The sequence below is a fragment of the Amphiura filiformis genome, chromosome 17 (assembly GCF_039555335.1).
Source record: "Amphiura filiformis chromosome 17, Afil_fr2py, whole genome shotgun sequence".
Lineage (NCBI taxonomy): Eukaryota > Metazoa > Echinodermata > Ophiuroidea > Amphilepidida > Amphiuridae > Amphiura > Amphiura filiformis.
In genome coordinates, this window is record NC_092644.1 from 5,178,237 (window position 1) to 5,194,492 (window position 16,256).

General features: G+C 35.6%; 1 protein-coding gene across 1 annotated transcript; it reads left to right on the top strand.

The window, feature by feature from the left end:
- Window positions 1-1,859: 1,859 nt before the first annotated feature.
- Window positions 1,860-15,954, top strand: LOC140136840 (uncharacterized). The gene is made up of 2 exons (XM_072158439.1): window positions 1,860-2,189; window positions 12,743-15,954. Exons 1-2 carry the CDS (start codon window positions 2,170-2,172, stop codon window positions 14,673-14,675), a joined length of 1,953 nt encoding a protein of 650 aa, XP_072014540.1. The 5' UTR covers window positions 1,860-2,169; the 3' UTR covers window positions 14,676-15,954.
- The last annotated feature ends 302 nt before the right edge of the window (window positions 15,955-16,256 follow it).

The window sequence follows — 16,256 nt, forward strand, 5'->3', positions numbered from 1 at the left end:
GCATTAAAAATGATTGGGGTGATTTTCAAATCATGCCTTTTCCTTACGTAGGCCTACTGGCTATTTGTATGGAGGTGTCAATCAATAATTGATTATCGAAAATCAATAATCGATTATCGATTATCAATAATCGATTATCGATTATCAATAATCGATTATCAGTAATCGATTATCAATCAAGATAATCTCAATTTTCAGAATGCTAAAGAAATAATTTTTAAAAAAATATTGAAAAAAATTTGAACTTTTTTAAAAATTTCTAAAATTCCCATTTTCACCTTCATGTGTATAAAATGAACATTTTGTGCAAAATTTTGTTCAAATATTTGTTCTGAACTCGAAAATTGCAGGGCTTGTATGGAGCACATTCCAGTGTTGAAAAAGGGTCAATGCCAGTTTCAATTATATCAATCTCCATGACAACACCCACGTGATCGCAGATTTTCAAGGGTGAAATACATTCGGTTTAGGAGAAACATCCAATTGAAGTTTGCATATAATACAGCATTGAATAGGGATTTCCTTCATAAAATTGCGATTATCTCCAAAACTGTGTCAACAACAAGCAATGAATTTTTGTTAAATTTATTTTTTGAAAGTGTAATATGTGGTTCTTAACTTAGCTTTTGATTCAACAAGTTACTTTTTTTTTTTTTTTTTTATTTGGTGTACAACCTTCAAGTAATTATTTTGTGTAAGCTAACCATAAGCCTATTCATAACCCTAATCCTAACCCTAACTCTAACCCTCATCCTAACCCTAAACTAAGCCTGACCAATCAATGACAGTGGCTGTTTCAAGTCTATAAGTCTCCTTGCATGATCGCCTGTCGAATTCAACTACCTGCCTCGACCGGAGACTAAGTTCAAACCCCGGACCTATTGGGTAGCCGTGTTAAGGCGCCTAAGACTGAAATCCTATCGTATTCGACCAGTAATGATGGTTTGGAAACAAGCTCTTCAAATAGTCATTCATTCTAAGTGAATTTCTTCATGATATCATATTTAATTCACTTTTTTTTTGTTTATTTATTTCCTATTTGTAACTGTATTAAAAGTATGGTCATTCAGTTTTGATCTTGTACTGTAAAGATTCGCCTAATGGCACACTTGGGTTCCTTTGCCTTGAGGTAAATTTCATGTGCAAATAGAGAGCTCCCTCTGAAAGTCCAACAAGAATTAAGGTTCAGTGCCTTTATTTGCTAGTGGAAATTATATGGGAGGGCAGTTTTAGGTTAGCAGACACTTATCAAGGGTTCCTAGCTAGCTAGGGGTTTATATGTGTCATTTCCTGGTGGGAATTGGCGTCATAAGCACTAAACGTCAATCACACCAGCAAAAGGTTAGACAAAGTTTATTATATAATAAATGAAGAAGATTTGAAAGAGCACTTGCAATGTGAGCACATTTTCTTGATTTGAAGCTTAAGAGTACACAATTGAATACTTTACATTCATGCACAAGACTTGTGCATGCCTGGCATATTAAAATTTTACACTGGACTTTCACCCTCAAACCTTTTTATCCGCCCTCTTAAAGGAGTATTTTGTGATCCTCTTTTTATGACTTTTTCTTAGATATTTTCAGTTGATACCAATTTTGCGTTTATTTTTTTTAAACCGATTATTGATTACGGTATGTGTATTACACTGTTCCATAGACAGTGTGTTGCAATTTTTTGTTCTGGAGCTTTCTGATGTACCAAAACGTAATTCAAATTTTCACAATGTTTTTGCTGAACAAATTAATCTGCATGAAATTTTTTGTACATAAACATTAAGCCAGAGGTATCCAGTGGTATACAAATCTCAACTTTTTTTTGGAAATTGAGAAAAGTGTGTGTGTGGGGGGGGTGATGCTGTGGATCACAAAATGCCCTTTTAAGGACTTTTTTTTAAAGCCCCCTTTTTAGGACTTTTTTTTTTATCCACCCCATATTTTCCAACCCCCATCCAGAGTATTTATGAACACTCCCTATGACAAGTAGATTTTTGAGCAGAATGTTAAGATTTGGTGTAAAGCGCCCTTGAAGTAATGAAAATTGATTGCCTACGGGCTGCTAATAGCTACCTGCAGCTTGTAGGTCGGAGGTCAAGACAATGGCAACATTGGAGAAAATAATATCTTCTCCATAAATAATTTAGCTGTCAAGAACTGCAGCAGTAAAGTAATGATGGATTGTCCTAATGAGTAAGTCAACTAGCTTTGTGTGACAAGCTCTGAATGATCACACAAAGCTAATTATGATTGTTTAAACTGGAATGGTAAGCTTACTCCACAACATTAGCATGATTAGGGGGCTGTGCAATAATTATGAGCTCCCCCTGGGTGGTAAAATTTCCAAATGGCTTGCCGAAAATAGCTTGCCCCACCTCTTGGCCTGCCAAAAAATCTTTACCCTTTTTGTTGCATGTGCAAATTTTTGGGATCCCAATTTCAATAAAAAGTACATGTTGCGAGTGCAGCAAGCATTACTCAAGAACTCTAGCTTTGAATTTGCACACGATAGTTACGCATTCGATGCCAGAGTGCATTGCTATTGTTTTTCGGTCGGACAGCGGTGCAATTTTTTGCACCAGAGGTTTTTTATTCTATTTGAAATGTTGAAATTGGGATGAAAGTTATTTCGATGAGTCAACTGCATCTTTGAGGAAGATCTGCCTATTTTGGACAGTCTAAAATTTAGCTGAAGTGTAATTTTAGCAACATTTTGTGATGCAATCGCCTGTCGTGATCGGCTAAGTTTACTTCTGAACTTCCATTGCTTTTAACGGTGTCATGCTTCAGCAAATCCGACTAGATTTTGAATGCAATGGTCTCTAGTCTAGAATGTGAAGCTGAGCAAATTCTTGGCTAGACTTCTCGAGCACAGCGAGCAGGAAAATTTGCATATAGCGGGTTTTTTCATACTCTAAGCCTTGTTGGAGCATTTTATTTTAAAAATGCCCCATAAATATGTGCCAAAAATTGCTTGCCCCCCTCTCAGCTTGCCAAAAATTGCTTACCCCCCTACATTCTACAGGATTTTATGGGTAGACAACCTATGTACAGTTGTATTGCGCCCATCTTGTCCTCTTGAACTTAGAGGGTTTAGTGCATATCAGAACCGGGGATGATCCGGATTGATCCCCCTTTTCTTTTAGAATAGCTCTGACACTTTAACGTGCACAGGGATGAATCCTCCTGAACACGGGACCAACAGTGTTACGCGACTTTCGAATCACGGACGTCGCACATACACTACCTATAATCTGCACATGCTAAGCAGTGTATGGGGGTGAGCAGAAATTCTACAATTAAATTCTGTAATGTAACTGAACTCAATTGATTTCCGACCATATAGAAACATTTTGGGAGGGAAGAGGGAGCGATTGCTGAATAGGGTGCAACCTTTTAGTCTTATTACGAGACTGCCCTACCCCAACCCTAAACCTAACCCTAAACTCCGTAAACGAGGAAATTTGAACAGAGACGACTGTTTCTATTCATTTTTATGGTAAACATGAGTTTTGTTTTGAATAAAACCATGTGATTTGTGCTTGATAATTGTTTTTCTAATATATAAGGCATAATGTTGTGATTGCTGGAGTGTTCCATTAACTTTTCCATAATGTATATGCAGGCCCCTACATGTATGTATATTTCCATTGCATATATTTTGTGTGAATCCAAACATTGAAATATATGTACCTGCCAGTAGCTATAATAATAAAATGGAAAATTAAATTCTTACAATGATGTGACTTGTTTTTCTGATGGTTTTCCGCAGACTGAGGTGAGAATCAGGGTGGTGAAAGAGGTTAGGGTAGCAAAGAATGTGTCAAACTCTCCTTACACTATCCTTAGTTTCCTATAATTTGTTTTAGAACAATAATAAAAATGACCATGCATATAAATGCCAATACACAAAGAAGTCGAGCCACTATTTGATATTAAGGGGAAGGAGTGAAAATGAAAGTGAAGAAAAAAGAAAAAGCAAATGAATGAAATGACTGCCCATTTACAAACGGTCAGTCACCTTTGTAGGGGTTATATTAAGTGATGTGTACATGTACACAGGGTCAGAATTTTGTTTCACAGTGCAAGAATCAATTTTGATTCTTGCAGAATAAATTTGCGGGAATCATTTTATTCTTGCAAATCAACTGCTGTTTTTACTGCAAAAGTTTGCAAGAACCAAATTCACACAAATTTGTTTACGAGAATCTTTGCGAGAATTCTCGGATTCTCGCCAAAATTCTGATCCTGTATGTGCTTCTGGATCTATCAAAATATTTAGGCCTGCTAAGAATACGCGATTTTTGAGGCCAAAATATGCACTTTGATTTTTCAAACAATGCAAAAATATGTGATTTCCCGCAAAAAATGAAAAATGAACCACAGATGATTGCAGAACTTGACATTAGGTTTTCAGGGACTCTCCAAATCCGCTGAAAAAAAAAACAAAATGCAAAAACAAAACAAAAAAGAAAATGTGAACTGCACAGCAAATAATGCAGTTGCGTATTCTTAGCAGCCCTAAAAATATTCAACACAATCCAAAGAATATAAAGATTGGCAATTACATATGTAAAAAAAAAATGCAAGAGAATTTTTTTTATTGTATTATTTACAGTTACACACCTAGTACATCATCTCATACCAATACTGTACCCGATATATTTCATCAGCCATACAAAGAGATAACAGAGACGTACTACACATGTCATCGCTGCAAGAAAAAACTAGCTGATAATGAGATCATCAACAATAAGAGAGCTGGTGCACCAACTCCTGAAGGAGAAACAGACTATGATTACTGCTGGGATTGCTTTGCGATACTTCATGATATTGGTTTCACCGAGAAACATAATACCAAGGAGGAGGAGGAGGCAACGATTGCAGAATCTGATGCAAGTGATGCAATAAGCGAGACCAGTGATGCGACGATAGGTAACCATATTGATGCATCAAGTAGTAATATTGAGACGATTAATATGCATCAAAACGAGACATCTGAGAACAAGCATGGTGGAAACAGAGGATCTCATGAATGTGAATATTGCAATAGAACTTATTTAAACAAGAGAAATCTTAAAACTCACAAACGTCTCTTTCATGGTGAAAAACCAAAAAAAGACAATAATGACAGTAACAAAGGATCTCATAAATGCGAACATTGCAATAGAACTTTTTTACACAATAAAACTCTTAAAACTCACAAACGTCTCTTTCATGGTGAAAAACCAATAACAAGAGATGCCCAAAAAGATGAAGGACCATACGTGTGTAAAATTTGCTGCAAAATATTTGCCAAATGGGTCAATCTTAGAGTGCATGGATATTTGCACAAAAAAGATCCAGATCAGAAGTTCCTTTGCTCCATATGCTCAAAAGTATTCGCCTATAGGCGTTCCTTAAGAGCACACGAGCTGCAACATCAAGGTAATTTCCGTCACCAGTGCAAAGAATGCGGAAAGAAGTTTTACAGGCGAGACAGGCTTAGACGTCACAGGATGATTCACACAGGAGAGAAACCTTATTTATGTAGTATATGTGGCAAGGGTTTTAATCAGAACGTATCACTAAAAGCGCATGAAAGGATGCACAACGGAGTGATGCCATTCTCATGTAAATATTGTGATAAACGCTTTGTTCAAAGCTGTGCTAGGAATAGTCATGAAAAGACACATGAAAAGTATCATTAATTTGGAAATAATGAGATAAACGCTTTGTTCAGAGCAGTCAGAAGAATTCTCATGAAAAGACACATGAAAAGTATCATTAATTTGGAAATGATTCATTAACCTTTGAACTCTAGTCATTTTTGCGACCTTCATAGACACATGAAGTGAGTGGTATGTATCTGGATTTGATCTGAAACATTGCCAACTGAAATGTTCAATTCCTTTTATTTCAGTGGAATATTTATTTAGTCTTACAAATCAGCTTTAAATGATTTTGCTTGGCAAACCAGGGACTGTCTGTTGGAATTTGCAGGAGGAGAGCTTTTGGAATTTGCAGGAGGAGAGCATTAAATAGCTCTTCTGGAGCCTTCAAGGAGAGATGTATCAAGCATTCATAATAGAATGTAAGGAGAGAATGGACAGCTAAGTAAAGCTAAAAAATCACTCTCCTATCAGATTTAAGAAGAGCAGTAAAGATTGATTGCTTTCGCTCTCCTCAAAAGGCAGTCCCTGCACACAACCCAGTTTAATTTGTTGTACCACAATCATTCATTCTTAGTGAATCATCCTGCAAACTATCATTATTTGACTTTTTATGTATTTATATTTCCTAATTTTGAACTTTCTCAAGAGGATGATAATTTAAGCCATAATAAGCCTTATAAATATAATATGAAATTGGTTAATTTTTTTCAAACCTGATGTTTTGGCATATTTGTAATGTTTACACATGTCCCATCTTGCACCTACTGTAAAAGTGGTCATTTTCGCGTGTGTAATTTTTCGTGCTTTGCCGATTTTGAACTGCATTGCTTGTTTTAAATTTCTTGATTTTGAGTTTTCTTACGTAGACCTGTACATTAAAAGAACATATTTGCATGTTTTTATTTTCGCGGTAGCTGTGTTGTGCGCGAAAGTGTGAAAATTAATGTACCATGAAAATGTCCACTTTTACAATAAATGGAATAGGCCAAATTTGTTGTGTTTGTTTGTCAACAGAGCAATGACTTGAAGTCCCCCATAGAACTCCAAATGGCCAAAATAGCCAGTGGGGTCTTGGTATTTCAGCGAAAAATGGACATAAACCCTTCCAACATTATTTCAGCGTTTTGGGTAAAGAATAAGAATATAAAATTTGACAGAAATTGTACATATGGCTTTTCAAGTCAATTTATGTACATGCCATTATATTGGGCTATTCCATTTTAAATGCGCACTACCAGGACCGCGACACTCCGGCACTTGTTGGAAGACATATGGTACAGCAGACAGTACATGTACAATGTGATTTTCTCATTTATAATTAGGATTACGTTATTGCCAGAGCTTGTTTTATTTGTTCATTAGAATGATTGACAGCGGTGGGCGGACTTATACTCTAAAAATGTGATTCTCGGATAAATTATAGGTCACTAGGTCAATTCGGACCGTCTCTTCCTCAGATATCTATGTAGGACTCTATCTTCTCATTACACGATCGTAGTAAGACTTGGCCGGCGACGACGCTTGCGAATTGCCTGTCTTCAGCTGTGGTATAGCATGGTATAGGCAGTTTGTAGAGAGTGTCCTATCTCTATTGGGCAATTTAAAAAAAATGAAGCCATAAGTGGACATTTTGTCCAAAAATAGGATATTGATATATCAATCCATTTTGGATGTTATTGTGAGCTTAGGATGTTATATTGTGTGAAATAAGTTGAGGATCAGACAAAATCAGTCAAATTTTTTTATTTTTTACAGATTTATAACAAAAACTGCATTTTTTTGTAAAAAATAACATAAACTTGGTCTTGGTGTATCTTACAGAATGCATGTTTCTAAATGCTACTTTTTGGTTCCAGTATACCTATAAAGATTGAATAACAAAAAAAATGCTACCTCATTACAGCAACACCTATGAAAGTGAAAAAATACCACCAAATTGGCCAACACATGCCCTTTTTAAACATTTGAGAATAAAAAGTTTTTGGTTTTCCAAATTGGCCAGTTTTTTAAGATTGTTAATAGTTTTTATCATCAGAGAGTGGTATTACCTAAATGTACTGAAAATTTGGAGTCTATATGACAATCGATGACAAAGTGGCGATCCATCAAAAAAGCATTTATGTATATTTCTACACATGGTGTTACACTCCTGACACTGTTATATTTATAAAAGATGAATTTATAAGAAGCACAAATCATTTCCCTTCAACAGTAAGGTAGTTATAATGACATTACACAAATTAGGAGTGTCTGTTCATACATTAAACTAAAAAATATGTTAACATTTAGATTTTTATGTGTTGTTTGTTCATTCTCAGTTTAAATTGTGATGAACACGTAGTATTTTGTGGGCAGGCAATACAACAATATGGTACTAGAGTGTTTGAAACTTGTTTTAAATATCACTCTTTGAAATACCAACATAAAAAAACAATATTGGGGTACATGTTATATTCTATGTTATGGGAAGGAAGATGCCAATAATTCAACCACTTTTGTTACACTCCTGACAGATAATCTTTACAGGCACAGTCTCAAGTTATGTAAGCAAAGAAACTTAAAATATGCCTCTAAAGTATTGTAGATGGGTATATAGTATACATGCTAAAAGTATTTTGGTAAATACAATATGCCCGTTTAATTCCATCTGAACATTTACTTCCAATATACTTTTGTTACACTCCTGACAGATAATGTTCAGTCAATGTAAGCAAAAAAACTGAACATATGAAAGAATAATATCCAATTTAGTATATTGAATAAATATGAATTATATTTACAAGGCATCACCTGTATTATTATAGTCAGAATGTTCAATTTTTTACATGCCTTTGTTCTTATTGTGATGAATCTTAGCACAATTAACAAAATGTGTTACACTCCTGACGCAACATTTTATGAAATGTATAACAAACATACCCAACCCAACACAATTGTATTTGTTATTATTAGTTTCTATCTATCTTATACTATTATTAAAAAAATATTTTAAGTAATTAAATCTATAAAACAATTACTAAATTTAAGATAGAATGCCAATGTTACACTCCTGACATTTTTGGGTTCTCTCAGTAAAAGCTTCACTTCAACTGCAACAATGCAGATTATTAAAATCAGTTGGCTATTTATGATAGGTCAAAGGGATACTTATAAGCATGCATGAAGAAAGAAATGTGTAACATTGTACCATATAATTTCCAATGATCATTTCTGCAACTAGTTGAGTTAGGCTTCAAATTTCAAAAAGTCATACTGTAATGTTATAAAAAATATTTTGAGGAACTTAAGCAACATAGATATCACTGGGATTAGTTTTGAATGAAAGTAGACCATTTAGCCTTCCAAAATATACATCACATAGTTACATATACACCCTGATCTTTTTGTACTAGCTCTCTGAAAACTTGCTGTTGATTTTCATTGCAAAAAAAAGTGTTACACTCCTGACAATTTTAGCATTATAATCGGCTGGTATTTTTTTCGACAAAACGCGAGGGCTAAAATCTTTTGTCACAAATAAATGACTATCTAAGCACACATTTTACAATCATTGGGGTTTCTGGAAAGGACTTTATTTATGAAATAACAAGTAAAAAGTGAAGGGCTTCATTTTTTTTTAAATTGCCCTATTATTAAAGGATCTCTGGCACTACTCTGTGGAAGTCTTCCACAGAGGGAGTGTGAGTTTTAAATAGAGTATTCAATTCCAAGGGTAACTTCCGTTTAAAATACTCACATCAGTTTTGGAAGATACAAATGTATAGGTAAAGCCATAATACAGGGTGAGTATGGGTTTCATAATTATTAACTCGGACCAATTACATTTAAAAATATACTCTCCCTGTGATATTTCCAAAATCTTCCACAGGGGTAGTGTGGATTTTAAATGGAATAGCCCATTCTGGTGGGCCTAATTTTACATGCCCGCTTTTACTTTCAACGATTGTGCACAAAGTGCTCGAAATTTCAAGTTAGCACCATTTTGGCCACAAATCAAGGCACTGTAGGGTGCACTAGTAATAAATTTCCCTATACTTTATGTACAAAATGGCCGCTATTCATATGGCTCTACCTACCTTACAAAGCGACTCATTTTTTCAAAGTGATGTTTTCCTGACAGACAAACAAGCAATTTTCAAAATAGAAGCACTTGTGATTTTACCTAGAAGGTTTGAGAAATACATGAAAAATCTGAATAAAAGCCCAGAATCTTTCCCAATCTTGGCAGATGCTTAGATTCAAGCCTACATTTATTATCTGGCACAAATTTGCCCCAAAATCTGCACAATTTTTTTGTTTTTAATGTTGATTTATAGGTATAACTTTTACCGAAATGTAAAAACACCGCAGATCAGGACAAGAGCCCCCAAGAGACATTATTTGGTGATGTGAAATCTGTAAATAAAAATGACTCATTCCAGAATAAAAAGGGAAAAGCTCAACATACTTGAATCACAACAATTAGTGGGTTTTTTTATATAAGCAGATAGGCGAGATCTGCTAGTTCTCTGTAGACAAGGGGCAGTCTTCACTGAACGGCTCTTTTCAGAGCCACCAAAACCTTCACATTAGCAGATAGGCGAGATCTGCTTGTTTTCTCTGTTGACAAGGGGCAGTCTTCAGTGAACGACTCTTTTCAGAGTCATCAGTAGACAATTGGCGGTCTACATGTCTCATTCTTAGGTAGGACCTACTTTGTCCTGAAGAAGTCAGAGCTACTCCTGACGAAAGCTTGACAGTTCTAAACTTGTCCGACGGCGAACCCGCTAAAAACCCACTAATTGTTATGAATTCCCGTCGTAAAAGCCTATCCCACAAATATATACTTGAATCAATATACTCAATGTTGAATAAATTATACTCAACTGTATTTAAAAATATGCTCAATATTGAGCATATTAATTGACTCAATTTTTGCACTGTCTCCAGGCCATGTTGAGCAGTCTTTGTTATTAAGAGTGTACTGGGCCAATTTGTAATTTGTACAATATTTATAGCCCCAAATTAAGATGTATAATTATGAAGAGCTTAGTTTCAAAACCCCTTACATCCACTTGAGCAATTTTGAGAAATCATCTAAAAAATCACTGATATATTATAGGGCTCATATTGAAATTCCCTTACACAGGAAGGTGTGCGCCATCTTGCAGCTTTCCTGTGCTAGCCTTCTTTTGTTAAAATCCTGTGTGATTATAACACTGCAATTAGCCACTTAAATTAGGAGCGCGCTTTCCTGGGTTGTGCGATGAGCCGATTAGTTCAATTAGTTCAACAATCAATAAAATTGCAGGTCTTTGATAAACTTTTATTAATCCTTGTCACCAGACCGTTATGTTTGTAGTGGGCGGAGTAAATCTTCCCATTCATCATGGACCGCTTCAAAAGGCAGGGTGTATCACTGATGCATATAATCCATCCGTTTTATGACTGAGCTTTCCTGAGGCGCACGCTTGGCAAGGGGAATCCTGCCTTCTTTCTGTGTGAAAACGTGGTAGGGTATTTCAATATGAGCCCTATAATAAAGAGCAGTTTTTGGCGGGATGCTCATCCTACCCAGGCATCCCGCCAAAAACTGCTTTTGTTGCAGACCCCCTTATATCAATGATTTCTTTGATGATTTATTAATGTTTTCTCAAAATTTCTGAAGTGGATGTAAGGGGTTTTGAAACTAAGCTCTTCATATGTATATGTACATGCTCATCTAAGAATAAGATTCACATCACATTTTTGGTCGATTCTGCTCAGGAAATCAATGTAGCTAGCGCCAGTCCTGTATATGGAGCTGGCTAGCCTGGTAATATAACCATGGGGGGCAAAATTTCCAAGGGGAGCAAAATTGGTCTGATGACTAGTTTCCAAAATGATTTCACTGGGAAAACTTTGCATGAAGCACACAACAAGGCCTGATATACTGAAAAAATAAGACCCCTTGGACTGTTAAAAAATTAGAGTTAAGATTTTTACAGCAAGTCCCACCAGCGAGTTAAGATTTTTACGGCAAGTCCCATCGGCAAGTTACGACAAGTCCTGTTGTCGAGTTAAAGATTTACGTCAAGTCCCATACATATGTAAGTAGGTTACAGCAAGTTTTAAGTCGCCTTTTCTTCAACTCACCTTTTTTAACTTGCCTAGTTAGTACTCCACTTATTGCTTACATTGTATTATTTGTCAATGTAAATTTGTATTATTAGATCAATTTTGAAAAGGAAAAAAAAATCTGAAACTCAAGATGGTTGAGATTTACATTGGTTTGAAGTACATGTATAAGCAAGTAGCTATAATTAAAATGGAAAAATAAATTATTGCAATTGATGTGACTTATTTTGTTGTTATTTGGATGAATGCATCCACAGAATTATGGGTGATATGGAAGGGGTACAGGGTGGCAAAGCAAGTGTCTCCCTTTATAGTTTCCTTGACATTTCCAAATGTTGTTCAAAGGAGTGGACCCCCTTTTTTTGTAAAAAGAGAAAAAGAAAGTGAAAAAAGAGAAAAAGCAATGAAAGAATGGACAGCTTGAGCCCCAAAACGCCATTAACCCATATATTCTCTGCGACAGTGCCCATTTAACACGCATATTCTTAGTCGGTGGGAGTGGTCTAGTTCGTAGACACATAATCTGATTGGACAATCACATGATTTTGGGTGTCGTCTATCAGGATGTAGACGACCCCACGTCGTCATTAGTGCTGATAACGCGTAATACGCTTGTAGAGGTGCGGGTATGTATTGCGTTGTATGCGTAGACTAGTGCACACGCTAGCAGTACGCGCAACAGAATACATGAGTTGTAAATAAATTTCGTTCATTTTATAATAGGGAGTTTTTATGACGGTAACTTATAAGAATGAGAATAAACGCGCCGGCATCCACTACTCAAAATATTGGACCTGCCCATTGTTTATCACACGGTAGAGGATAATAAAAACAAAAATTCCTATTGTTTATTCTCTACATAGTCATCTCTGAAGGGGTTGGTCAAGGTATTAGGCCTATATGTTTCTGGATGTACATGTATCAACATATCCAAAAGATCCAAATCATGTTGGCAATTATGCAAGAGAAGTATTTTTCTTATTATATTATTTACAGTTGCACACCTAGTACATCATCGCATACCAATACTGTACCTGATATATTTCATCAGCCGGACAAAGAGATAACAGAGATCATGTGTCATCGCTGTAAGAAAAAACTACCCCATAATGAGACCATCAACAATGAGAAAGCTGGTGCACCAATTCCTGAAGGAGAAACAGACTATGATTACTGCTGGGATTGCTTCGCCATTCTCCATGATATTGGTTTCACAGAGGACCATTATGATACCGAGGATGAGTCAATGATAGTGGAATCAGATTCAAGTGATGCAATAAGCGAGACCAGTGATGCAACGATAGGTAACCATAGTGATGTATCCGGGGATGCATCAAGTAATGATATTGAGACAATTAATAATATGCATCAAAATGAGACATCTGAGAACATTCATGATGGTGACAAAGGATCTCTTAAATATGAATGTTGCAATCAAACTTTCTTAAACAAGAGACATTTTACAAACCACAACCGTCTCTTCCATGGTGAGGAACCAAGCACCAAAAATATGCACCAAAATAAGACATCTGAAAACGATTACGACGGTAGACGATTTCATCATTGCAAATGTTGTAATAAAACTTTTTTAAACAAGAGAACTTTTACAAATCACAACCGTCTCTTTCACGGTGAGAGAGCGGGAAAAGATAGAGAACCATGTGTATGTAAAATTTGCAGCAAAACTTATGCCAACAGAAGAAGTCTTCAAGTACATGAACGGTTGCACACCAGAGATGTAAAAGATGAAGAACTATGTGTATGTAAAATTTGCAACACAATTTATGCCAACAGATGGAGTCTTAAAGTACATGAACAGTTGCACACCAGAGATGTAGGTGATGCGATAAGTGAAACCAGTGATGCAACAATCGGTAACCATAGTGATGCATCAAGTAGTGATATTGAGATAATTAATATGCATCAAAATAAGACATCTGAGAATGATTATGATGCAGACAAAGGATTTCATCAATGTGAATGTTGCAATAAAACTTTCTTAAACATGAGAGCTCTTACAAATCACAACCGTCTCTTCCATGGTGAGAAACCAAACACCAAAAATATGCACCAAAATAAGGCATCTGAGAACGATTACGACGGTAAAAGATTTCAGCATTGCAAATGTTGTAATAAAACTTTTTCAAACCAGAGAACTCTTACAAATCACATCCGTCTCTTTCACGGTGAGAAACCAAGAAAAGATGAAGAACCATGTGTATGTAAAATTTGCAACAGAAGTTATTGCAATAGACGATATCTAAAAATACATGAACGGTTGCACAGCAAAGATTCAAGCAATGCAATACATGTAAGTGAGACCAGTGATGCAACAATCGGTAACCATAGTGACGCATCAAGTAATGCTATTGAGATAATTAATATGCATCAAAATGAGACATCCGAGAACAAGCATGGTGGTGATAAAGTATCTCAAAAATATGAATGTTGTAATAAAACCTTTTTAGACAAGAAACATTTCACAAATCACAACCGTCTCTTCCACGGTGAGAAACCAAGTACAGACAGAGGCCCACCATACGTGTGTACAATTTGCTGCAAAAATTATGCCAGCAAAAGATCTCTTAGAGTGCACAAGCAGATGCACGACACAGATCCGGATAAAAAGTTCCTCTGCTCCATATGCTCGCGTGTATTCAACTGGAAGAAAAGTCTAGAAGAACACGAGCTGAGACATTGGGGTAAATTTCCTCTCAATCACGAATGCGAAGAATGCGGAAAGAAGTTTCCCTCGGAATGGAAGCTTAAACAGCACGAGAGGATTCACACAGGAGAGAAACCGTTTTTATGTAGTATATGCGGCAAGGGTTTTAATCAGAAAGTAGTGCTAAAGGCGCATGAGAGGGTTCACAAGGGAGTGATGCCATTCCCATGCAAATATTGTGATAAACGCTTTGTTACTAGTTAGTCTAGGAATGCTCATGAGAAGACACATGAAAAGTATCAGTAATTTTGAAATGATGAGAAAGCATGACTCATGAAACTTTTGGAGCTTGTGTCATTTTTGCAAACTATGTGTGCAATATAGTGGCGTGTCTCTGGATTTGATTTTGAATTATTGTTAAATGAAATGTTCAATTTTATTTTTATTTCAGTCAAATTTTTAACATATGTGATGCGATCAAGCAAAATCAATCGGAACTCGGAAATATAACATTTTCAGTTTCTTATAGGATAGTAAAATGCATAATTTACAAATCTGTATTTTGTAGAAAACACTATTCAAACTGAACAACCAGTTCCAAAGATATGAGCAATTATAGAGTTTCCAAAACAATATGAAACAAAGGAAATATTTCCTTTGTATGCCTATATCTCAAAATCAATATTTCCGAGTTCCGACTAATTTTGCTTGATCGCATCACATATCGTTGCTTGCTACAATGGACTTGAGTATGTACATTGTATAAAATGAAAAAAAATTATTTTGCTCAACAAACTACTTGATTTGATTGATAAGTCAGCCATCTTAAATTGATAGTTAGTCAAATTGCCTGTTTGTTGCACATTATTCCTGCTGGATTGAGTAATTTGAAAAAAAAGATTCAGCTGTTTTTTTTAAAGGGAGTCTCCGGCAATCATAACATCATGTTATTGCTGGAGATTTCCTTTTAATTCCAAATCCACCACACAAAGATCTCAGGACTGACATCGTCAGATGTGAAAATTCCTCATTTAAGGGCTTTGAGACAAACTATTAAATTAAGATGGTCTGACTAAAGTATATGGTCATTTAGTCACTTTCTGTCGCCACCCTATTTCTGCTTGCATGTTTTAATATCTGATCCAGTTAAGGGCTGGGGTATGAACGTTTGGACAGTATTTATTGTGGGCCATTCGAGCACATCAGACATATCGAATTGCATTCTGAATTCCAAATGCTTCAATCATAGACTGTAAAATTTACTTCAATGCAGAGGTACCGTGTCAATGTACCAGTGCAGCGCGGTATATTCAAAAATTGTTTTCACCTATTGCTATGGTAGTTACTTCCGTTTATTACATCACTTCACCAGAGTATTAATGCTTACTTAATTATTATATTAACATTATTTATAGCATAATGGCTTGGATAGCAACATTTTCACATATTTTTTGTGGGACCTGAGCATATCAGACATATCAAATTGCATTCTGAATACGATATCCTGATATCAAATAATTTTGATTTTTTGAAATTTGCAATACAATACAAATTTTAGGGCAAATTATTAAAAATTGATATTTTTTAAATTTTTTGACTTTTAACAGTCCTCAAAGTAAACTTTATAAATCTAATGATATGTACTTAAAGTGTATGTAGCTGGGACAAAAAGCCGACCATCAATTGAAAATTTTGACCTTTCATATTGAAGATAAGTACATTTCTTCCCAAAAAGACCTGATTTTTTTTTGTGTTTTGGGGAATCTTCAATACGGAAGGTCAAAATGATGGACGATTGGACTTCTTTTCAACCCAGCTACATACACTTTAAGTACATATCATTAG